At 38.4% G+C, this 26,034-nt stretch overlaps 3 protein-coding genes across 11 annotated transcripts in view; 1 reads left to right on the top strand and 2 right to left on the bottom strand.

The window, feature by feature from the left end:
* Positions 1-1,395, top strand: part of znf236 (zinc finger protein 236) — a 61,541-nt gene extending 60,146 nt beyond the window's left edge. For both annotated transcript variants that reach the window (XR_012596415.1, XM_074654744.1), the window contains one exon: positions 256-1,395. Coding sequence is in view for 1 of the 2 variants with exons in the window: in XM_074654744.1 (XP_074510845.1) it covers positions 256-377 (122 nt within the window). In the remaining variant the exon portion in view is untranslated. The remainder of the gene's footprint in view (positions 1-255) is intronic.
* Positions 1,396-5,515: 4,120 nt separating this feature from the next.
* Positions 5,516-25,206, bottom strand: LOC141779741 (myelin basic protein-like). Of its 7 annotated transcripts, XM_074654738.1 has the most exons (7): positions 24,870-25,206; positions 13,141-13,245; positions 12,948-12,974; positions 12,060-12,089; positions 10,239-10,322; positions 10,067-10,085; positions 5,516-6,999 (listed from the first exon to the last, which is right to left on the bottom strand). In XM_074654738.1, the coding sequence occupies exons 1-6, from the start codon at positions 24,987-24,989 to the stop codon at positions 10,083-10,085; spliced, it is 369 nt and encodes a 122-aa protein (XP_074510839.1). In that variant the 5' UTR covers positions 24,990-25,206; the 3' UTR covers positions 5,516-6,999; positions 10,067-10,082. The 7 variants fall into 7 exon arrangements, with proteins under 7 accessions (XP_074510839.1, XP_074510838.1, XP_074510843.1 ...); XM_074654737.1 differs by lacking the exon at positions 10,067-10,085 and having other exon boundaries at positions 24,870-25,004; XM_074654742.1 differs by lacking the exon at positions 12,060-12,089 and having other exon boundaries at positions 24,870-25,004.
* LOC141779740 (myelin basic protein-like) overlaps positions 24,998-26,034 on the bottom strand; it is a 55,891-nt gene continuing 54,854 nt past the window's right edge. For both annotated transcript variants that reach the window (XM_074654736.1, XM_074654735.1), the window contains exon 4: positions 24,998-25,429. In XM_074654736.1, the coding sequence (XP_074510837.1) occupies positions 25,122-25,429 (308 nt within the window). In that variant the 3' untranslated portion in view covers positions 24,998-25,121. The remainder of the gene's footprint in view (positions 25,430-26,034) is intronic.

Genomic DNA, 26,034 nt, shown 5'->3' with positions numbered 1-26,034 from the left:
TAGCAAGAGAGAATGTGAGATATTAAAACAAATGTTGGAGGAGTGAGCAGGGGAAGATTGCTTTTTGACTAATGGTCTCATTTGCATGACGGCCACTGGCAAGTTGAATACAGAATCGGAGCTGCTGGTGCAGCTCTGTAAACGTATTTTAATGGGCTTTCCTTGTGGTTAACAAAGCGCTGTTATTACCTATCCTGAGGAGTGTTTAACTGCATGTGCAAATTCCCCTCTCATACTTCCTCTTTCTCCTTCCAGGTCAGCTCCAAGATGTGTCCCTGAGCCAAGAAGAATCAGCTCCCCAGGTCGAGGTAACGTCTGAACTTGACCTGGAAGTGGTTCCTGAATCATCCGGAGACTGGCACAATGTCTTCCCCTGATGATAAACCACACAAGTCCCAGAGTCAGACAGCATTGTACCAATGTACTGAGTACAGATTGAGTTTTACGACTGAACAGCAAAGCTTTGCCAAACATTTTCCTCCTCCCACAAGGCTTATTTGGTTAGAAAAATATCGGAAGACTTTATAGATTTGCTCCACTGTATACTGAGGGCTTTTACCCTAGAAGCAGCCTCCTGCTGTTTATCCACATTAGCAGTGAAGTAAGGGGAGTCTGGTTCCCTGGGATTGGCTTAATGACTTTTATCTGTTTTGCTACTGTCTGATTGTCATCAATATGATAACCTCCAGAGAGGTTTGGCTCAATAAACACAGGCATCCCAGAGAATTCTCCAGGAGATGCAGGTCCCTCTCATGCTGACCCTGTGCGAAAAAGCTCCCCAGAGAAGAGTGTGTTGTGTCTTCATTATTGTTGCGCTCACAGGTATGTACACCGAGCTGCACACAACTGTACTGCTGTCATGGCTTCAATAACAATAACATAGACAGCCTTTTTCATGGGTCTACAAGAAATGACACTTTTTTTTCCTTTCTTTTTTTTTTACATATTTGTACTGTATATATTTCATCTTGAAGTGAAAAGTCTTTTGCAGTTTGTTACATATTTGTTTTAGTTAGAAAACAGTGCCCAAAGTGGTGTACCAAACATGTTAGTGAAGAACGGCAGTGAGCTGCGAGGACGCTTATTCCATGGATTTAATGCTGTATGAGGTTTTTTGAGTGAACATGTCAGCGTTGTTTCCTGTTGTCATATCATTTGGACTCGCAGCAACGTCATTTTCGTTTACTGTAGTTCATTCTGTAAATAGTGTTGTTAGATTGCGTATATTTTTTGATGAACCGCCACAACATAGATTGGTTGGAAATATGTAATTTGAACATAATGTGCGATTTCTAATGAAGCAACGCCAATGTACAGACGATAAGCTTTTTTCTTTTTGCAGTTGTATTTTCTATTGTCCATAATAAATTAAGATTTAAGTAATTTTTCTACTAATTTAAATTTGCATTTGTTTTTATTGAATCTTTAATTTCCTCCCTGATAGAGGAATAGTTGTAGAAGAAAAAATCATATTAGAGTACGTTAAAAAAAATCTAAAAAGTCATAATATAGGATGTTGAAAAAAAGTTTTAAAAAATGTCATTATAGTATGTTGATAAAAAGTCATAGTATTGCATGTCAAAGAAAGTCATAGTATATAGTTTGTCGGAAAAAAAATAGTGTAGTACGTCGAAAAAAAATCCTACTATATAGTATGATATATTATACTATGACTTTTTTTCGACATTCTATGACTATTTTAAACTTTTTTTTTCGACATACTATACTGACTTTTGTTATGACTCTTTATTGATATACTATACTATGACTTCTTTTCAACATGTAATACTATGTTTTTTTATGAATCTTTTTCGACATACTATACTAACACTTTTTAATGACTTTTTTCGACATACTATACTATGAATTTTTTTTGACATACTATACTATGACTTTTTACATACTATACTATCACTTTTTTTTCGACATACTATACTATGACTTTTTTTTACATACAATATGACTTTTTTTCGACATACTATTACTTTTTTTTTTACATACTATACTATTATTTTTTTTTCGACATACTATACTATCACTTTTTTTTACATACAATATGACTTTTTCGACATACTATTACTTTTTTTTACATACTATACTATTAATTTTTTTTCGACATACTATACTAAGACTTTTTTCAACATACTATACTATGACTTTTTTTATATACTATGACTTTTTTTTACATACTATACTATTAATTTTTTTTCGACATACTATACTATGACTTTTTTACATACTATATGACTTTTTCGACATACTATTCTAAGACTTTTTTCAACATACTATACTATGACTTTTTTTTTCAATATACTATACTATGACTTTTTTTTTTACATACTATGACTTTTTTTTTTTTACATACTATGACTTTTTTTTTTTTACATACTATGACTTTTTTTTCGAAATACTTTACTATGACTTTTTTTCAACATAGTATACTATGACTTTTTTTCGACATACTATACTATGACTTTTTCGACATACTATACTATGACTTCTAAATTTTTTTTGACATACTATACTATGACTTTTTTTTCGAGATGCAATACTATTTTTTTTTATGAATTTTTTTCGATATACTAAACTGACTTTTTTTGACCTACTATGACTTTTTTTCATGAAATTGTTCAACATACTATACTATGACATTTTTCGACATACTATACAGACTTTTTCCATTCAATTTTTCATAATACTTTACTATGACTTTTTCATGACATTTTTCAACATACTATACTGACTTTTTTCATGAAATTTATAGACTATACTATGACTTTTTCATGAAATCTTTCAACATACTATGACATTTTTTAATGAAATTTTTCAACATACTATAATATGACTTTTTTTCGACATACTATACTACGACTTTCTTTTTTACATATTATACTATAACTTTTCTATGACTATTTTTTCAAAATACTATACTATGGGTTTTTTCGACATACTATAATATGTTGAAAACAAGTCATAGAATAGTATGTCGAAAAAAAGGTCATAGTATAGTATATCAAAAAAAGTCATTGTATAATATGTCGAAAAACATCCATAGTTTAGTATGTCAAAAAAAAATCAGGAAAAAAATAGTATTGCATGTCGAAAAAAAGTCAGTTTAGTATGTCGAAAAAAAAGTCATAGTATAGTATGTCGAAAAAAAAGCATATAGTATGTAAAAAAAAAGTCATAGTATAGTATGTTGAAAAAAGTTACACGCTGAATTGACAATAACAAAGGAAACACACACACGAGGAGAGCAGGTGATTAGACTTTCAAACTTAAACAGGAAACAAACTATAACAAAAACCAATAGGACCATGAAAGGAGGCCATAAACAAAGTCATAGTATAGTAGGCCTATGTCATAAAAAGGCATAGTATAGTATTTTAAAAAAATCATAAAAATGTCATTTCAAAAGGCATAGTATAGTATGTTATAAAAAAGGGCATATAGCATAAAGTCATTATATAGCATTTCATTTGAAAACAAATTCTAGTATAGTCTGCTATGAAAAAGTCAGAAAAACTGTTATTCAAAAAGTCATGATGTCATAAAAAAAAAAAAGTCAGAAGAACAAGACTGCAAGCTAGCAAAGATGGATGTTAATAATGTACGATTTTAAATATATATATTTTTAAATTGCCTCTACAAATGTTTTATGAAGAAGTAAATGTGAGTAAATGTAAATATAACTGTTTGTTTCAAGAAAACTACACTTACAGGTGATTAGCATAGCTTAACATAAAGACTGGAAGTAAAGGGAAACGGCTAGCCTGGCTCAGCACATGACGTCACAATTTGTTGTTCAGATCAGCGTTAACCCAGCGTGTAAACACAGCCTCCCCATTCATTTGAATGCTGCCAGCACAGCAATTAAACACAGAGCCATCTGGCAAAAAAAAAGTTGAAACTGACTCAACTTTTGCAAGCCTAACAAATACATGCAAAATCACACTTGTGGCCTTGTAATGTGAATACTGCATTTCTATGGTTTATCTCACGATCGTTGAAAAAAAGACGTACAGTCGTAATAACTTCCCAGGGTTATAAAATCCTGTCCCATAGTTTTATGAACCACTGTGCTGTGTTTTGGCGTCTGATAAGGCTTCAAACTCATAGACCTGTTACTCAAACCAGCCTGGGATTTAATGGAATCATTTCTTAAAGTTCACCTCACATTCAGATTAATAAAATATATTAAATAGCAATTAAAAAGAGAAAACGAATAGATAATAAATAGACATTGTTACATGATTTGTCATGTAAGGGAACTGTCATTAAAAAATCTTACGTGAAATGACTCCCGTCTGAGTTTAATAACCTGATGGCAGAAGGAATAAAAGATTTGGAGTAATGGTTAGTTCTCCTCAGAGGGGCCTGATAACAGCGGCCTGAAGGCATCAATGAGAACTCATGAGACAGAACATGAAGAGGTTGGCTGATAATATTCTTTGCCTTCTTTACCGCCTGATTACTGCTACAAGTCTCTTTGTGTGACTCCAGTAATCTTGGAGAGAACCTTAACGATGCTATACAGGCTGTTTTTGTCCTTAATGGTTAAGCCGCTGAACCGACAAATAAAAGAAAAGGTTAGAAGACTTTCGATAAAAGAACAATAAAAGTTCATTAAGATCCTCTCGCTGACATCAAAAGAGTTCAGCTTCCTCATTAAATAGATTCTCTGTTGACCTTGTTTGACGATAGACTCCGTATGAAACCTCAGTTTACAATCAAACACAGTTCCAAGGTATTTATACGACTCCACGATCTGAACATCTTCACCATTTATGACACTAACTTTGTGTTCAGTATTGCGTCTGAAGTCAATGACCATTTCCTTTGTTTTGGAAACATTGAGATCAAGATAGTTATCATCGCACCATTTAACAGACAAATGTAATGCAGAACCATGATTAGCGTCTGAGCCTTGAAGTAAAGATAACAGGACAGTGTCTTCGGCGTACATGATAAATAGGAGGGGTGACAACACACAACCCTGAGCGGAACCTGCGTTTGATTCGTACATCTTGGACATTTGTCCATTCACAAAGGGTTTATTTAGCGAATGCATGTCAGTATGCATTCCCTCTGATTCAGGTTTATCAATACAAATTGTTATGTGGGAACAGATGTTTATTTAAAGGGAATGAAAAAGACTTTGTTAGGTAAAACATTAGGTAATTCCCTTTGTGCGCGTCTCATTCACAGCCAGCCTTCTTTATCATTTCAACATGACTTGAAAATGTATAATATACTCTGTGTGATTGTACTTGAATAGTGAATGGTGCTCCATCTGCTCCAGTCATGAGTAGCTCGGAAAGCTCTGCATGAATAATGATTACCAAATGAGTCATGAATTCTGGCTTTATGAAAGAAACGGTGGTACATTTGCCTGCAGCGATGCTGTGACCTAACCCAATAACATCACTTCTCTCTCCCCCTTTTTTTTTTGAATGAGTCATTTGCAGTTGGTCGTGCCACGCCAGACAAAAACACACACTACACAACGTAGAGAGTAGTTTTATAATTTTTATTTTTTATTCTCAGTTAAGTGGCTGGGTCATGTTTTATTACACATACAATAATGAAGAGGATCTTTACATTCATCCACAGGGTCCATTCAGAAAAAAACACTACACAGCACTCACGAGGCTCAAGCACACGCAAACAGTGGGAGAGATGAATGCTATAGAGATCACACACGCATGCTTTTTAAACACATGTGGAAGATGGATGTTTTGAACAGCACAAGTGGAAGTGCTGAGCTTATTTTAATTTTTTTTTTTTTCAGAAAACTTGCAACTTACACATTCCCAAGAAACACTTTATAATGTGTCACTAAAGTTAGTTACAGAGCACCTTTTTTGAAATTGTGTTTGTGTGTTTTTTTAAATTATCCACAAGAAAGGCAACACAGCATGTTGTTTTGGTAGTCGGGAGGAAAGGCACTTGCTTGGTGAGCGAGGCTTTTTGTGAATTTCATTTACAGTATGTGTGCCGTGCGTGAGATAGAAACAGCGAAGACAAAGGAGAGACTACACTAAGGCGAAGAGGAAAGGTCTGAATCTGGCATCATTATTAGTGTATACCATTATCTCAGGGACTGAGAAAGAAATGATACGTTAGAAATTTATTTGTGTATTTTTTTTCAGTGACTATTGCAGAAAATGTGATTTAGAAGGTTTAGAAATTAAAAAATTTTTACCGCAAAAACCACAGCCAGCCTTAATCAGGCCCTAATGACAAACATAGATCGACATAACATTTACGACAGGACACTTAACTACAGCTAAGACACAAAGGTTGAATGAAGACACACTGTGACCAAATGGCTCTCGTAAGAATGTGAAATCTGTTAAACACGGGTTTATGTTTGGGTTCACAGAAAAGGTTTGTGGGAACGACAAAGACAGTGTGACGAGACAGAAAACCGCTCTTTTTAAAAAAAACAGAAACACCCCGGCCTTTTCACACAATCGGCAAGCGGCAATGACGGTCAAGTCAGTCGGACTTGCACCGGCCGTAATCCTTCAACTGCTCCAGGTGTGCTTCGGTTTAGCCACCTATTTTGTTAGAGGAACCGTTCAAGACGTCCACAGAAAACTCAAGCACAAGTAGAGAGAGCCATTGCGGGGGAGGTCAGGGGGGTCATTCGGGCTGCACATGTGAGCGGCTTCGGGATCAACTTCAGCAAAAAGTTCATGCTAATGATGACGACTGCACAGACTCAGCACAACGCATGCAGGGGAGGGGGGGGAAACAGATTGTGTCGCTATCTACCAGCCAAAGGGATGGGGAGGTAATGAAGGATTTAGCGTATGTTAAGAGTGTTATCAGAGGTGGAGGGGGAGGGTGAAGTTAGGGGGTGACAAGATTTCCTCCTTTTCTTCCTCTTTTTTCCCACTTTAGTCCCGCGATGTTGAACGTCTGCCCTCGTGCTGTTGGAAGGGGTTGATGAGAGGGACTTCAGCGTTTGGCTGGAGAAGCACTCCTGCTTCCCTGTTTAACAGACAACAAGACATATGTGATGAATGTGTGGAGATGGCACTCCCTCGGGTCTGACTCAGCATTAAAGGGCTACTCTGGTGTTTTCTGGAGTCTGGCCCCTTTAGTCATTTCACTTAGTCCATGACGGGAGTTTTCACATCAGTAGACAGCGGTCAAGCATGTTAAGTAATAGGTAATTGTAGGCAATAAGTTGTCACGGAAAATGTTTAGTTTTCACTGTTGATGAAGGCCGTTATGAATCATCAATGATAGCTGTCTGGCTGACTTGTCACATCCTGTGTTACAAAAGAAAACTAAGGTATTTCATCAGGTGTTAGCAGTTCTTTCATCAGTCAGGCCTGAGTGTTGTAGTCACACATCTTTGAATTAACCAACATTTCAGCATTTCAGCTGTTATAAGTTCTCCTACTGGATAATAAGACTTAACATGGCAGAGTAGCCCTTTCATGTGAGAAACAAGCTGGTTATTAAGTTTGTGGAAAATATTCAGGCCTGCAATGATGCATAGTTATAGAAGCCGATAAAAAACAAAATATAAAAGTAAATCACTGAAATGTTAGGAATGCCGAAGATAAAAAATATCGCTTCACAGATCCTGCAAAGGTGTTTTTATTTGTGGTCTACAGGCATTTCCTCCTTTCAGAGGTAAACCTCACAGTTATCCATTTGTTTTTTGTCCCCAAAGTTTCAGATTAGACATCCCGTGTTTATCACAAAGCCGTCTCTGAGACTTTATTGTACTCTTTCCCATCCCATTCTCTCATTCCGATGAAAAAGTGGGAAGAGAGGAGGATTCTGAAAGGCAGAAAGATTATACAAATGAGGCAAATCTTTATGGATCATTGAGGAAGATAATGCATATTGTGAGAAGCTTTTTACTCCTCCTCATAAAACAAAGGCTGGGGACGGAGCTTTAGTTCTTAGCATTCTCAGAGCCATATTCATTATCTGTCATGAAAAAGAAAACAAATCAATATACAGCAAAATCTGGAAATGAATAGAAACAAAGTGAGAAACATTAATTAAAATGGCTTAATGCACACTTCAGTATGGAGTGCGGCGCCAGTTTATGTTTGAATGAAACGGATAGTGTTAGTGTGATGACGATGAGTCAGCGCTAATTAGCCATATCAGAAAGATTTGAAACAAACGTCCCAGAGGTTCGTCATCTCCAGAGCTGTTTACTCTCTTGAAGCTTAGTGACAACAAGTGAGCCACTACAGATGAGGATGCAGCCTCGGGGAAATTTGGATTTCTCTCCAGCTTCAGTAATTGCTAAACTAAGTAATCTAAGGTACAGTGAGAGAGAGAGGCTGGCTAATTAAAACCTGACAGGTAAAAACTGGCAGAGCATGAAAGCAGACACTCCTTTTCATGACACATGAAAACAAATCAACAAAAAGAATAAATTGGAAAGTCAAGCATACAGCAGTCTGAAGGAAGTGTTGCCCACAAACTTTCTGTGTGGGAGCACAGAGTCATAACTTCTAACCGTGCTCTGATAACGCCCATTAAATCAGCCCACTACACTCAAAATGGGTGATTTTGGAAGCTTGGGGTTATCAACCTGTTAGAGGTACTTCTCTGTTAAAAAAACTTTGTAGATCTAATTCATTTTTGACCAAAAACTCAATGATTCCAACGTCCCTGTCTCACACACACTAGTACATATTAAACTGGGGAAACCAACGTTTCACCACCGACATGCCCGACTAACTTTGTGTTTACACTTTGACTTCCGAACGGAAGCTGCTTGCCAGTTTACCTTTACTCTCTTTTGACCAGCAGCTAACAGATGTGATGTTAGCATGTAGCTAACAGGTCAGAGCTAACTCTTTATTTAAAGACAAGATTTTCCAAGACCTAAACTTGAAAAGTCAGTTGTTCTGGTCTCGGAATCTGGAGGACTATTTGTGTGTCTAATTATATATCAAACCTGCATTTACTGACTTGGAAGCAGCGCAACAAGCTGTAAACACATCATTGACATATTAGCACCCTATGACGTTGCCTATTTACACCTTTAACAGACACAGAGCAACATTCGCTTGCCGTCTTGTCTCTGGACACATGGTGAATGTAAGTCCAATATTCATTCTACTTTTTGCTTTGTTTTGGTCTCCACTGACTGAAAAAATCTGTATCTTTAGCTGCTAAATGCTCCACAGTGTCTACCATTTGATGCTGGGTGGGTAGTGAGTGGGTTTATCACTGTCTACTATTGCTGCAAACAATGCTGAGAGACTGAACCTGTACAATATAGTTGTGGGCCGAAAACCGAAACAATGAGCTGAAAGATACTAAAATGCTCAGTAGAGCTGACGGGAACTGTAGCGTTTGTCACTACGAGACACATTTCACAATGCACATTGTCATTTGAGCCATTGTTGTTATAAAATAATTGATTACAGCAGCTTCTCTATATCATATATAATCGGGTTATTCACAAGTCAATTACTGGATTTTATAAACATTTTCAAATACGCTCACAAATGATTTTATATTTCCGTGTGCACAATCACTTAAGTAAATGCTTTATTACACACTATGAAAGTGAAGTAAGCAATTCTAACTATACCTTTTATTTCATTATGAATAATAGCTATTATACATGCCTGGCCTTTGAATGATTTTCAGGTACTGTGTACTGTGTGCCTAATGATCACTTTTATATTCAGCCAACATTTGTGCGCTGTGAGTCCTCCAAAGCACCTGAAGGAGCCGGTCGTGCTTGGCGAGTGATTGATGACATTGCATAATAATAATGTTATATTATACATTGTGCATAAACAACCACTCCCTCCCCTGTAAAAGCAGTTACAGCATGTTAGCAATAGCCCTGCTGGACCCCTTATCAGAACTGGATCTACCATCTTCAACATGATTATATCAGCGCGGGCATAAAGCTTGTAGCATGCACGATGATCAATCTTGTCTCTAAAAGCCTCTTATTATTCTGCTGCTGCTGCAGTAGTAATGAGATTAGGGTGTCTTCTAAGCATATCAATGTTGAGTGAGTTAAACTCAAGTATCCCTCCATCACGAATCAGTTACTCACTCTGCTGCTGATATCATCACTGAGGCAAGAACAAAAAAAACAAAACAGGGGCAAGAAAGTGATTAGGGATATATGCCTGTTTCTATGCAATTTGACTTCCAGGAAAGAGAAGTAGTGTAGAGAAGCCACTGGGAAATAAGTTAGAAAGTGTCTGACAAGCAGTTTTTTTTACCATTTTGAAGATCCTAGTCAGGGTGCCTTTGCCGTCCCCTGCACTGGCCTTCTTGGCTTTAGCAGACTGTGACTTCTGGTCGCCCTGCCAGAGGGAGAAGAGAAACGAAGAAAAGGAGTCAGTGTGTTACAAGAGTCTTGGAGAGGTTTCTCTGGGGATTTAAGACTTGGCTGACCTTTCTACGGATTGCCCCAGATTTAAATTTCAGAGAAAACATAATACTTCCTTCTCTAGGTTTGTGCTCAGGAGTGATGGATCGGTGTGCTCGACAAAAAAAATCCAAATATTTTCAAGGAAACTAGGTATTGATTTCTGTGCAATCCAATTTAGCCTTACTTCTACAGTATAATTGTGTTGCATTTCTGTCAATGTTTTCATCTAAGCATTTTGTGTGAATTATGCATGAGTTAGAAAAGCTTCGGAGCAGCAAAGTTTGATATGAAAAAGGAAAAGTTTTCTGCTTGCATATGTTGTTGAGAATTTGAAACCAACAGTTGCAAAACAGTCTTACTTTTGACCATACGGCAGTCGCCTGGAACCTGTATCGTCACCACGTGCTGACACTTGACAGCAAATGCTAATCAGCTCTTGAAGAGTCTGTTTTCTGTTGTATCTTAATGACTGATGGTTTATTCACTTCCTCGCGCTGGATGCAATCAACCAAATGTATTTTCTTTTGGGAACATTTCAAATCATTGCTGCTTGACTCTCCTTGTATGGTTATAAAGCTTCATCCTTTCAAGTGGAAAAAAAACAAACAGAGCGGATGTCTGATCAAATATGCATCAAACGCATGTACTATGGTTCATTCACTTAGAAAAACTTAGGGACTGTATGAAAATGAATAATTAGAGTAAATTATTAGAGTATAAAATGTCAAAAATTCCCAAGCATCATTAATATTGCTTCTGAACCCTTCCTTGACTTAGAGAAAAACTGAATCAGCCCCCAATCAGCATGTCAAAATAACATAAATTGGTGAGAAATTGATATGCGTTTAATTGCGTACCCCCAATTTAAACTATAATATCTTTATGGAACTTCTAATGTGTAACAATACATGCATTATTAAAACCAAGATGCAAAGACAGAGCTGTTGTCCTCTGCATACTGCAAAGTGCACCCTTATGAACACCATGGTGCAACTTAAATTGTTTTGTTCTAACTATTTTATTGCAAAGGAAAGCTAACACATATATATATATATATATATATAAAATAAAAGTAAAGATCCTCTTCTGTTCTCCTAAAAACAATCAGACTATCCTGCCTTCAGCCAAAAGAAAAATGATAAACTCCCTTTTTGACCTCCTGTCCTGCCCAAATAATTTTCATACAGTCCTTTAGGAGAGTCTCCTTTGTCTGAGTACACACACACTCTCGCACACACATGCACACACATGCATGAAGGCCCTAAATTAAGTGCTGATAACGTCGCCAAATGAAGCAGAAGGCAGCTTTACTGCAGCCAGTCACAGAGGATTTTTTTTAAATGAAGCTAGGCTAATGAAGAGCAGAATAAGGCCTGTGTTATCATGAATATACAATATACGCACATGATATGGATAAGCCAGGCTGCAAAGCTACAGAATGAGTATGATGTGGTTGGAAATGGACTTAAATCGGAGGGAAATGAGGGCGTTATCGCTGATGTATGGACAGATTACAACAGCTAAAGTGGTTGATGGAGACTAAATGGAAATAGAGCCACAGGCGTCACGCTCGAAGGCTGTTTGAGAGGATGACCTTACTTGCCCCCTCGGTTTAATTAGGCATGATACCTCTGTGTTCTTGCAGTTTTTTTTTTTTAAAACAACGTACCAGGCCTATCTTGGCTGCTAGTCCTCTCCACTAGATGTGTAGAGAAACAAGAGACAAGGAAAAAGAGAGGTAAAAGGGAGAGGGTGAAAAATAGAAATGTGTGTCTTACTCAGCGCAAAGGCAGGATGGGAAGGAGAGGAGGGTCCGTCCGGGGGGGGGGGAGTCACAGGGTCACGGGGGGGCAGGAGCAGATGAGGAGCAGAGGGAAGAGGAGCAGATATGTGGGGGGATGGAGAGAGGAGCAAGGCAGGTGCTCACATTGGAAAGAGCACAAATTTAGTCACATCCAGCAGCAACAAAGACATACAGCATGTAGAGAATACACTACCAGTCAAAAGTTCTAAATGAACTCTGGTTAAATGGTTGAATTTGTATGTTGGATGTGCGTTTGTCAAACTTTATCCACATGTTGCTGTTTTTGTGCATCTTATGTTTGCAAATTTGCAGTGAATGGCTTTCAAATTAAATAACTCACTACTTAAAACGTAATAAAAAAATCACAAATCCAGATACTGTCAGCATGCCCTTCCAATATGATAATAATTAGTCAAAGGAAGTCCTTTATCTAAACTGATAGCAACACTGTGATCAAATTTGAGTGTGCAGTGGGGTACGTTACTGTCCTCCAAAACACAAAAAATCATGTAATTTTAGTTTTATATGTTTTTGTTATAACAATGTACACATTTTAAGTTTCAGGATCACATCCTGGAGGTTCAGTGATGGTACAGATTACACAATATGTACAATCCCTGACTGTCGCTTCCAAATGTTCCTATATATATATATATTTACTGTCACTATTGAAATGTATTGGTCTATTTTTGTTGTATTTCACGCGCTAGTGTACATTTCTAATTCAATAGTAGCAACATAAAGCAGACTCACCCTAGACTTGGGAGGGTTGGGGGACACCTGAAGAGGAGTTAATCACAGAGAGGAAAGAGATTTGACAGAGTAACAGAGGAGCAAAGAGACAAACATGGAGGAAAAGCTGGAAGAAACAGGGACAGTGGCGACACTGCCGATGCAGACTCTTACTCCTAGATACTGTGACTAATATTATTTTTTTATTACTCACGATCGTGCGGAAGAAATGGACCACAGCGTTCTCAGCTCCGCGCTTCCGTGGGGAAGTTGCAGAGGCTTTCTGAGGGCCTGGAGAGAGAGCACCTCGGAAAGATCCCTGGGAGGGAAAAAGAGAAACAGGAAAGGAAAGGAAAAAAGAGGAAAAATAGACCCATGTGTTAAATAAATGTATGTGACTTGACCTTGACTCTTGAGAGTTAGATGCTCAAATAGTTTCACAGGGATTTTCTCAAAATCTTTAATAATAGATGTAACATTAATACTTAATACACTTAAATTCCTGAAAAAAAAAAAATTAAACACTACCTGAATTGAATACTTAAAATAATACAAAACATTCTGTAGGTTGCCCCGTTGCTTGTCCCACTTACCTGTTTAACAATGAGAACAAAAACACCAAATTACAAAATTATTTACTTTTTAATGGAATTGTTAACAATTTATTATTCATATTTATAATAATTGGATGTTAGTGTTTTTGACACAGGTGGTGATTTAATATCTTAATCACATAATGCTGCAATCTGTAACTTGAAAAAAAATGAAAATAATTGCATTGCATTAAAGGGTAACTTCTGTATTCTTTCAACCTGGACACAAAAACATGGGAATATAGGGTACAGGATGAAAAATACCAAATTTAAATAGGACATACTTCCAGCTTTTTGATGACGTAAGGATGCTTTTTTGGTGGATAATGGTGAATAATCTACAGCAAAGTCCTACTCAGAAACTTGGCTCATTTAAATGTTTTTCCATTGGCGGATTTCACCATCTGTTTCACACCTTTAGAGTCTAATGTAGGAACGTCTTTAAAAACTCATGCCGCACAGTCAGAAGAGAAGAACAGATGCAGAGACTCTGAATATGAATATATTTTCATGATCAGTGCTGCTGACTCTTCTCAGTAGAAAATCTCCTGATAACTTCCATCCTGCCACAGATATTCATGCAATCAGCAGCATTACTAGCCGCCTCACGTCTGCAGACGACTCCCTCCTCATTAACCCTCATCCCAACCTGGCAACAACCTTTGGACACGAGTCATTAAAAGCAAACTAAAATGGAACAAATGAGGAGTTGAGGATGTCAGTATTTTCTTGTCAATGTTCTTGATCTGAACAAAGAGTAATTATCATCCCAAAGAACAAATCAATGCAGGCAAGTTCTTCAAAGTCAGACTTTTACAAAGAGTACGTCAAGATGAGCTTGTAATTCGGTCGATATCCTCTCTGCCTTTAAAAAAACCCCACTGGAACATTAAAATATCCCTCTATTAAGTTATGCAAACAGCACAGACATAAAAAGGTGAAAAGTATAATTCCTCTAAAACCGAACGCCATCAACAACCTGCAGCCCACGGGAGAAAAAAACTAATTTCCACCCACTCAGTATGTTCAGTCTTTTCAGTTAATGTTACCTCATTCATCCCTTTCTCTGACCCCATTAATGTAACAGGAAAATGTGTGTGTGTGTGTGTGTGAGCTGTTGATGATTCACATCCATTATCTCACATCAAAGAACCTGAACAGAAAGAGGGGAGACTTTCACCGCCACCGCCACCGCCGCCACCATTTACACACTATGATGGATGTGGTGTTAGATTATACGTCACCTTTACTGTCTTTTGTAGGTTTTGTGAAAATGGACCAACCAACAATTAGATCAATACAGAGTAGGAAACACAGAGGAAAAGAAAGGTTCACACCGAGGGCACAATCCACCCAAATGGATATCTAGACGGACAATCATGGCTTATACAAAGACAAGGTTTGTTCCATTTGGGGAAAAAACCCCGTAATATCCTATTACTATTTCAACTATTTGAAGGAGATTTAGGAGTAAATCTAGCCTTTCTGTTGTTGACGTCATCATGTGTATTCCAGCTCTGTGGCTTCAATAGCTATCATGCCTTTTGTTTGGGGAAAAGAGACGAGAAAAAGGAAGAGACGGGAGACGGAATAGGAGATCAAATACTGTGTGAATTCTGCTGGTACGGTTCTCAATTTCCGCCAGTTGTCCCTTTGATGTGAATGAGTCTCTCCTCTGTATTTGTTCTTTCTTTTTCTCATCTCTTCTCCTGCTTGAAAACACCTTTTCTGTCTTTATTTTTCCATTTGAAAAAGCTAAAAAAAAAAAAAAAGAGCGATGACATCAAATCCTCTCATGAGGATGGATTGGATAATTTCATGCATCAACATTTAAATGGGGTTTCCATTAGATCCTGGCATGCTGTTAATGATGATGGAGACCATCACATCTTGAGCAGAGACAGTTTTCTGTTGTTAATTAGTTATTTTGGTAAATGTTATGCCTCTGCCTCCTTCAGCTTCTCAAACTTCCTCTCAAACTTTCACTGCAGTAGTATCTTTGAAAAGAGGGAAGCCACATCATTGATCCCTGTTTGATGTCTGAAGTGTGTGAGAGAGAGAAAGTGAAAAGAGAGACACAAAGAGCTCATCTGCCTGTAACACACACACACACACACACACACACACACACAATTTGTGTGCATTTCATATATAATATGCAGTGTGTCCAGTGTTGTGACAGCTTTCCTCTGGAGTTTGGATTTTCTATAGTTGGTGCCCTTTTCGTTTTTCTTCAGCCACAGTTACAATCACGGCTCATGCTAACTATCCACTTCTTTTATCTTTATCATTATAACAAGAAATTTAAATTGCAGAAGAAAGAAATATTAAGTTCCTGGATTTCCTGAAGTGGCTACACGTCGAATTATAGTTGGTTTATTTTACAATGCAGAGAGAAAAGGGCATGAATATGTCTTTAAAGGAGTAGTTAGACATTCTAGGAAATAAGCTTGTTAGCTTTTTGAGATGATCAATATCACTCTCATAACTGTCCATTAAATCTGAATATTGAATCAGGGGAAGATTAGCTGAGCTTAGAATAAAGACTGGACACAGCTAGCCTGGCTCTGTCCACAGGTAAAACAAGACTAACAGAACACAGCCATGCCAGTGTCTCTGTGAGGCAGTACTGTGGTGCTTTGAGCTAAATGTTAATGCATGGCAACATGCTTAAAATGATGACGCTATCAAGTTGATGTTTAGTAGGGATGAGTTATGATTTTCGATTTTTCGATTAGTCGTTATTTATAAAAAAATCGAATAATTTCTGTGACTATTCGTCCCATCTTAAAAAATCTATATTTCCCTTGTATTAACCGTTGCAGGCGCTGCCTAATAGTAACGTTACTACCGGTAAAACGTGCGTGGCACGTTCAATTCCGCTTTTTCTGTTAGCGCAGGTGTGTGAAAAATAAGCTACTAGACAAATTACAATTTTGACCTGATGGTGTGTTACATGAAAAGTAAGGGGATCACTAAATTGATTTGAATTGTTCCTGTGGGGAACGTGAACGCACCAAATTCAAGACCAATTAATCTAAAACATGTTTGTTAGTAAGCCAGGCTGGCTGTTTCCGTTTCTAGTCTTTATGCTAAGCTAAGCTAAGCATCGCATCTCATGGGTCCAGCTTCATAATCATCAGATTAGCTATGAGAGTGGTAGCTTATCTATGTTCTCGTCTAACTCTAAGCTGGGCAGCTCTCAGACGTGTCTGCTGTTATACATACAGTAGCTGTATTCTGAATACACGCGGAATATGAACTGGGTGAAATGAGTGAGAAATCAGGATTCAGTACACAGATTGAGCTTCAAGGTATTCGTGCCCTGTAGCTTATCACAAAGTGCAGGTTAATGATCACAACTGCCTCCTCTGAGGTTAGAGGTCACAGCCGGGACAGAAATCAGGATGATGCTTAATAATTCATCCTGAGCAGAGCGGACGACCTGGAGATTCATCATCATTAGTATCACTAATCGACAACTTCAAAAATACTTCAAACTAGCTTCACTCACTGAACATTGAACAAATCAAAAACTTGCATTTAAGTATTGTGTTGAGATATCTGCAGCTTATTTTCGAGAGATCAGGTATCTACCCTGCAGCACTGAACGAGAGGAACCCTGGCACATATTCATTTCCTCACAATTTGCTCCATAGTGTCAGACTGTGCATCCTCGCTCAACCAGAAGAAAGGAGTAATAATTGCATTCAATTCTTGGGATTGCTTTTTTTTTTTGCGCTCTTTCAGATTCATGAACAGAGGGAGCACAAGGCCAATCGATCTGGCTGACAAACACAGCAGTTTGTCTGGCGGTGGAGCTACACCAACATGGCAGCTGCAGCTCGCTGTTCCCCTCGGAAGGAAAGATCAAATACCAAACAAAAAGGAGGATAATGAAACCATTATCTTTGCTGTCAAATAGAACTGGTGAAGAAAAGAACTAAAATTAGTGCTGCGCGGTTCCCTGCCTCCGCCAACCAGTCAAGTTGCACTTTACATCCATGTTTTGTCAAAAATGTCCTCACTTCATCATTTTATCCTGTTAGAAATTTGTGTGAAATTGTCATCATTAGGACATGAAGTCTTGAGTTATGGCCAAAAGCGTGTTTTGTGTAGTCACAGTGACCTTGACCTTTGACCACCAAAACCTTCATTGAGTCCAAGTGGATGTTTGTGCAAAATTTGAAGACATTCCCTCAAGGTGTTCCAGAGATACTGTGTTCACAAGAATGGGACGGACGTGAGGTCACAGTGACCTTGACATTTGACCTTTGTCAAAAGAAATGAATGACTAGTACGTACAAACAGATGGACGGACAGACGACCCAAAAACATAATGCGTCCGGCCAAGGCTGTCGCCGGCGCGGAGGCTTAAAAAACGAATTTTCTTATAGACTGTATGGAAATCATTAGGATTATTATGGGATTATTAAGAAAAAGGATGAATTAAAAGAAAAAGGAGGATTATATATTTTTCTTTTTGCTGAAGGAAAGGCAGTCTGGTAATCCGGCAATTGATAATTCCTCTTCTATTGTTTTTAACAAATTAAGGTTCACATCATCTCAAATTCTTTGTGCTCTTGTTAATGGCAAAATGACTTGTATCAATCAATGTATTATATACTTACTGTATATATAGATATTGTGCGGTCATAATTGTTTATTTTTTTGTCAAAAAAATATATAATGATGCTGGAGAGCGCCTTGCTTTTTAAAAATGATTAAACATAATGTTCAGCTTCCCATAGTTAACTGTATTTACTATGTAGCACATAACCCTACAATTTATTATATAATAATAATATTATATTTAAATTTCTTGAACTCAGAGGCTACATACACAGAGGTTGCACTGTCTTCTTTCATGTGTGACCGATAAAGCAGGCCTGCTGTTAATTCTGCAATCATTTGCAGCTTGTTTTTAGATTAAATTAAACTGCATGTCTGTCCAGTGTTTGTTTTCATCGTGTAATAATTTCCTGTGCCCGGCTGTTCTTGTTTCTTGGTCCATCTAGCTAAGCGAAAACAGACACACATTTTGACTTCTTAAATAGAAATCAAAATGGGCCTGTATTAACTGAATTTCTAAATTGAACACTTGTTTCCTTTTGTAATCCTCATGAACATGCAAAGTCTATCTCAATTATCATGTCTCCAGAAAACAAGGACAATTGGCTTGCGGTGATTATTTTAGTGGACAAACTGTGAGTGAGAGATGTTTTATTCTCTCTTCCTGCCGTTTCATCTTTAGGCTCACACAAACAAGTCCAGCCAGTCATCCATTACTCAGTGCTATCAGAGTGGAGATAAACAGTAGCTCTGCTTTCCATTAAACCTTCTCTGATAATCCCTTTTGTTTTGCAGTATGGGGCTTGTGATTGATTGATTGACCTCTGGAATATCAATTTGTCTTAAAGTCTATCATCTTAAAGGCTGAGACTGCACACAAATCCCAAGATCCCTGAATAAATGCTCTCAAGTTTTCTACGTTTGGCTTGTTTTCTTTGTTGCTTGGGACTAATCGAAGAAAGATAAACTGCAACATCAGTTCAAAATTGAAGTAATAAGAAATCAGAGTGGCTGGCTGTTATCAGTTGTGAGCAGAGCAGTTCAGGCTGGGGTATAATAGTACATTTTATTTTAACATCCACATTCATATTTAATACACAACAGCTTTGTGAGGTATGTGTGTGTGTACTCCAATATCAGAAAAATGACAAAGACGCGTAATTGTTGCAGTAACCCCTCTCTCGTGGTAAATCTGTGTTCATCGTGTTAATTTTGCAGGTGGTGGTAAATGTTGATTTTAATCTATTTATTTATGACTTTACATAGAGCTTGTGAATTTGCCCCTGGGGACCAATAAAGCCTTGACTGATATATAATATAATAATTTATTTATCGATTATATTTTATATATTAACCTGTAGTCTGCAAAGTAACTAAAGCTGTCATACAAATGTAGTGAGGTAAAAAGTACAATATCTCTGAGATGTAGTGGAGTATAAAATAGCAGAAAACAGAAATACTTAAAGGTCCCATATTGTAAATAGTAAGATTTTCATGTCTTTTATATTATGAAGCAGGTTTAAGTGTTTTATAAATACTGTGAAAGTATCGAAGCGCATAATATACAGAGAAATACACACAGCCCGTATTCAGAAATTGTGCGTTTGAAACAAGCCGTCAGGATTTATGTCCATTTGTGATGTCACAAATATAAAATATTTAGACCATTACACGGTTTTAAACGTAAACATTCTAAATGTGTCCCAGTTTCTTCCTGGTTGCAGTGTATGTTAATGACATCAGCTGACAGGAGGTAAACACGGTCCCAAAGTGTTGCCAGGCAACACAATTCTGTTGCAATTCTGTTGAAATGCACTAAAACGGAGCATTTCAGACAGAGGGTAAATTCAGGTATATTCAAGCAGACAGTATGAGGAAAATAAAGGAAACGTTACAGCATGTAAACATGTTCTAGTAGAAACACAAAATACAAGTATGAACCTGAAAATGATCACGTTATGGGACCTTTAAGGAAAGTCCAAGTACCTCGGATTTGTATTTAAGTACAGTACTTGAGTAAATGTACTTAGTTACTTTCCATCACTGGTAACGTAACTGAGTTAAGAAACACCATGGAATTAGTTAATGGTAGCTAGTTTAGCTAACATTACATATCAGGAAGGTGGCTATAAACAGTCTGTAACGTTATTTACGTTCCGTTGTTCTATATGGCAATGGCCGCTGTAACGTTAGCCTCCTAACATGACAACAAGACACTACTACACGTTAATGTTCTCTAAAATTAACTCTCCCCTTAAAAAACGTTTTGGATCTACAAAATTGAATGACCTGGTTGAAACTAAAAACTACCGAAAACTTGCCCCTACTGAGGCTACGAGCTAACGTTAGCTTGTTAGTAGCAAGGTGCGAGCGGTTTGTTTTCTTTCCTGACAACTTCCGGTCAAGGGGTCAAGTACTGACGTAAACAGTACCTGTACTGTCGTAACAAAACTGAGTAATTTCTAAGGTTACACACACAAAAACATTTTATACATTTGACAGTTATTTATGACGTTACGGTATTTTTTTAATCCTACGAAAGGACAAGAAACAAATTAAGACCTTTTTAAACTAAATTCAATACTTTCTAAACAAATTTCAATATTATTAAAGTCGAGATTAAATGAAAAATGCCTTTTTAACCCTTTTAAATCACCTCCCTGGTCATACTGTGCACCTATATAACAATATACGCAAAAAAATCCATTTATTCATATTTTTATATCAAAATCCAATTATCTTTTCTTCCTGTAAAACAACATCTTACGTGAGCTTACGTACCAACCAATATTGTTGCATGAATACATAAAACCCATTCATACATCAATCTGCAACCTTTAGCGTCAAGGGTGGTGTGTATGGAGGATCCTTATCGCACTACATCCAAAGCCCCGTTATAATCAATGCGAAGGACTTGATTTAACCCCTTTTGTAAAGGCACTGTCACACATTCGTGAAATTAACATTTGCCTCCTGTTGACTTCCATTCTATGTCAGCGAAGGAGCAAAAAAACATTTGCTTCCGATGGCGAAGAAAATTTGCATCTTCAAATTTGCTGTGTTGCCGTGCCCTAACTGTACACCGTTCAAATATTCTGTTTCACTGGGGAATACTCACAGTACAGAAGCTAAAGACGCTCTAACTTATGTTTCACTCGGACTTGAAGGCCTTATTTTGAGATTATCAAATTCAATACTTTTTTAATACCTTTAATACCCCGCAGGTACCTTGCCCCAGCTCTAAAGGTCCAGTGTGTAGGATCTGGCGGTATCTAGCGGTGAGTTGAGGAGATTGCACGTCTCCTGTGTGTCAAGCGCGTTGGAGGGCTATGGTGGCCGACGCAAAAACACAAATGACCCTCTCTAGAGCCATTTGGAGCAGAGCCAGTGAGTAGAGAATGTGTGTATGTGGGAAGTGAGTGGTGAAGAAAGAGAGAGAGAGAGTGGCGGTGACTATGGGAGCGAGTAAAGTTATCTACTCCGGCCCGAGCAGGAAAAGTTAACAGAGTATGGTTTATCCGTTCTGGGCTACTGTTGAAACATGGCGGTGCAACATGGCGGACTCTGTGAAGAAGACCCGCTCCCTATGTAGATATAAACGTCTCATTCTAAGGTAACGAAAACACAATTATCATCAATTATCACGTAATTATACACTAAAGAAAACCTTCTTATTCATATTATATTCCATTTCTGCCAATAGACCCCCACCTAAATATTACACACTGGTCCTTTAAAACAATTTATGATACTTTCACAACAGAAGAAGAACCAAAGGAGAGACATGGAGCATTAAAACAAAACAAAGAGAGCGCTGAGAGTGTTGTTAAAGAGTTTTAATCAAGCAATAATCCAAAAAGCTTAGAACAGGATCGGGTTAGGAACAGGTCACCGGTCACCGGTCACCGGTCACAACAGTTTCACAACAGATACAAACGGTTACAAGTATCCACTGCAAAGTTAAAAGGCGTTAACAAAACAGGGATCAGCACCGATCCACTGCTGGTTCAAACAAACTCTCTGACTGGGTCAAAGACACGTGAACCTGAGGTGAGCACACTGATGTGAGGGGGGGGGGGGCACCGCCGGCACCCCCTCCTCATCCAAGACACTGGGGTTAGAGAACAGCATCACACGAGTTTTGGTTTTCAAATGTTCTGCTGGAGCCTGATTCATACAGTAATCACTCCTGCGTTGCATTACATGACTGATTCTGTCTGCCATTCAACAAATTAATATGCAAATTTTAAATTTGATCTGTTCTTTATGAGTCTACATTTCTGCTTGAATAGCTAATGTTCATGCAAAGTTTATTTTCCCTCCAATTAGCACATCGTTATATCTCCGTAATTTGAAATGATCAAACATCCGTTATCATTCAAATGCAGATTTCCTGCAGTTGTTTCGTGCCCTGAGGACTTATGAAACAAATCTCTCGTGCCGTCTTAACATTTTCTCAAAGCCCAGACTCGGGCTCGGATTAAAAATTATGTAAATAAATCAGACAAAGGACATGAAAAAGAAAAAGGGATCGGTTTATAAATGTCTCCACACCTGCCACATATTTAAAACAATCCAGCATTACTGAAAAAAAGCATGCATATTGAAGATCCAACAGAAAACACTGACACAATCTTTCCCCAAAAATACTGCAGCCTAGAAGTCAAAGTATGCATTTAAGAATGTCTGTGCACACAGACAGGCAGGGCGGATCAGAAGTTAAGCTAAAAAATATCTGTCTTCATGAGGAATTCTTGCTGGGAAATAAGTGTTTGCAGCAGAAAGTTAGTGCAGGTTGATCTTTTGCTAGAGGCAACGGAGGTGGGGCGAACCTGTCGGTCGTTCCTTAAAGATGCTAACACTTATCTTTTGAAGGCAAACCCTTGGTGAATACATAAATATATATTTGTACAACTTTGTTTATAGTAAACCTGTCATCAATATGGAGAGCAATGTACAATTTTATGGCATAAAGAATAAGAAAATCAAACAGCAACTAGCCTAATGTTGAATGAAAGCTTCATAATTTGTTCTGTTGACATTTTTTCCCTGAACATTTCTTGAGCAAAACACTATCTGGTCTGCAGATGTAGCTTACAGTATAAATAACATCATTTTTTATCCTGAATCCTACACTGAACACCTTTTCATAGTTGACATAAGGCGTGGGGGAAATGCACCGTGTGCATGCTGTTGAGTGGTTTCTTTGCAATTACCTTGGCAAACCTGCTGATTAAGCGCTCTGCAGGGTTAGAAATAGAATAGAAAAAAAAGCTTATAATCAGAGAGGATTTGGTTCGTTGTACCGTAGCTAGCTCTCCTTTCAATCCGTCATCAGTGATAGCCGTGTTTTAAGACGGCAGTCAAAATGAGCAGACTGATGATGGGACATACGGAGCAGTACATTTCCTCTTTCTGAGAGCACTACAAGAGGCTTTGGGATTTAGCTTCAGCATGTTGCTGTAATGTTGTCAAGATAACCAAGATTTCAATGCTGTTGTGAACTCCATATTTTCACCACATTTGGCATCCCCATTTCATCACCACCTCCAGAGGGCATCACTGAGTGCACACGGACTAAAAAAAGGAGTGGAACCACCACCAGAGCTGCAGTCTGGTTCTTAATGGCTGCTGGCGACAGAGCCGGGCAACCCATCTTGTCTGGAAGTGGATCCCAGTCTGTCTAAAACTGATGGACAAACTGGTGCCAGGAGTACACACAGCAACACTAAACCAATATAAAAACAGTTTTTTGTCAAAGTCAGTAAGGTTTTTATATCTACTAATGATCAAAATGATGGGATCTTGACAACACTAGCGTACAAAGTAATTATAAAGCAACGCAGGCTCCAGTGCCTCCTAATATGAACCACTTGCCTGCAAGATAAGATAAGCCCGTTCTGACTTTACAGAATGCAGACTCTTGTATATATATTCCCGAACAGGGGATGATAACAATGCTCCTACTCTAATACATATCATTATATGTTAATATACATCTCTTTGATCATTCATAGCATAATGTGATCATCGCTGACTTTCAGAGACTGACTGCTGTACTGTGCAAACAGCAGTGAAGTACCTCCCTGTGGCTGACTTATCACAGATGTTTAAAGATGACCACGGAGACAGAGACATCAAAGACACTCTACAAAGAAGCTCTGCAGAGTAATGCCTCTGCAAGAATCCGAAATAATGTACCACCATTACATTTAAATGATCCGGGCGTGAATTTCCCCGTCTCTGACATCACCATCCTCCTCATTAAGGAAAGTACCTGAACTGAAACACGGCTGTTCTTAACTCCAGTTTGACGTTTCTAATAAACAAACTGCATAACGGCAGCGAACAAATCCACCAAATCACATCTACAACAGATATATTAAATTTAACTGAAGAGAGAAAAAATGCTACTCATGTCAGTACCATTCAAATGAAAGAAAAAAAAACAGAACAATATAGAAATGTATCCTTAAATGATTCAAAATCACAGCTCTTTGTAATAAAACAAATCCCACCCAAAGTCATTATCCAGTGTCGACAAATAACCTATGAGCCAGTTATTGTGAATCAAAAGGACGATGTCAGACTTCGGTTCACCATAAAAAAACGACAGTTAAACCAACACAAATCTATATGAAAAATATGTTGCAACAAATTCTTACAAGATCTGTTAAAAGAATCAGAAGTAAAAAGTGGTTCTGGGAGCGAATCAGCAGAATGAACAGATACATGAGAAGGGTCGAGTTTTCATCCTCGACTCTCCCTGCTTCCTCACCTTGCTCTTCCTCTTCTTGTCCCCTCCAAAGAACTTCCCAATCTGATCCAGGAGGCCGGGGCTCTTCTTCCTCCGGCCCAGCCCGAAGGCGGCCTGTGCAGAGCTGCTTGCGGATGCCATGGTTGTTGTAGTGGTTGGTAGTATATTTTGTACTTGTCAAATGTGGGGTTCTTGTCTCTCTTTAAATGAGAGACCGAAAAACAGAGGAGGGAAAAGAGAAAAGAGAGGGAGGGAGGAAAAAAAAAAGCTAGCCTATTCTAGGTCCTGTTCGGGGCTCTCCGAACCGCACTCTGAACCCGCTCCGCTGTGTTCCTGGATGGTCTGTAGCTCGTCTGATTCGGAGGGTCGCTCTTTGAAGGTGTTGTCCTCTCGGCCCGGGGCATCTCGGGAGAAGAGGCGGGCCAGGTGGGGGCGTGGCGTGGCGGCATCGGGGTCAGCTGTGCTGGCGTCGGGCCAGGGATGGCGGGGGCCCTCAGCGCCCTCAGCGCCCGTGGAGTCAGTCACCGCCGGCTTCTCCGAGACGCAGCCATTGTTCTGGTTCGCATCTGCCTCACCCAGGCCTGCGCAGAAACAACAAGAGTCATCTATGGGCTCAGGCCTGCATGGCACACAACAAACCGCAGCGGCACAATGAGCTCTTTTGACAAGACCGTGCCCTTCTTCCTGCTGCAGCAGAGACCAGCAGAGCTAACATTTCACATTTTAACTGGGACGAACCTTACCTGCCCAACGGGAAAAGGTAGAAATGTGAGATTAAAGATAACTGAAAAGTGTTAACTTAATTCCTGTTTTATCTCTGAGGGCACTTTCACCACTTGCTGTTTTCTTAGGTGCAGACTTTGGAGTCAAAACAACTGCAGCTTCATTTGATAAGAGCACGATGCAATGCAAGAATGCTTGCTCAAATCATTTATCTATTTATTACAGTAATATAATTAATAGTGGGCTCACAAAATTTGACATGAGAAGCTTCTTAAAAATGCCACCGAAATAAACAGAAATCTCCCTCAAATGTTATGGCTGCACCACCTTTGCAACAGAGTCAACCCTGTGTACAGTAGTGCATCACATCTCATCTCTCTTCATTAGCATGGCTCATTTTTCACCCCTGTAAAAAACAACGTTCCAGCACATTAGTTCCAATGAGATGGAAATACAGCTGCCT

Source organism: Sebastes fasciatus, chromosome 12, assembly GCF_043250625.1.
Source record: "Sebastes fasciatus isolate fSebFas1 chromosome 12, fSebFas1.pri, whole genome shotgun sequence".
NCBI classification, from domain to species: domain Eukaryota; kingdom Metazoa; phylum Chordata; class Actinopteri; order Perciformes; family Sebastidae; genus Sebastes; species Sebastes fasciatus.
The sequence above is the reverse complement of the archived record's forward strand: the minus strand, read 5'-3'. Positions and strand labels throughout refer to the sequence as shown.

Coding starts and splice junctions, on each gene's coding strand:
- LOC141779741 (XM_074654737.1), bottom strand. CDS start 24,989: ATGGCATCCGCAAGCAGCTCTGCACAGGCCGCCTTCGGGCTGGGCCGG. Junction 13,246..24,869: donor ACAAGAAGAGGAAGAGCAAG/GTGAGGAAGCAG, acceptor TTTCCCTCCCAG/GGATCTTTCCGAGGTGCTCT. Junction 12,090..12,947: donor CCAACCCTCCCAAGTCTAGG/GTGAGTCTGCTT, acceptor CTACACATCTAG/TGGAGAGGACTAGCAGCCAA.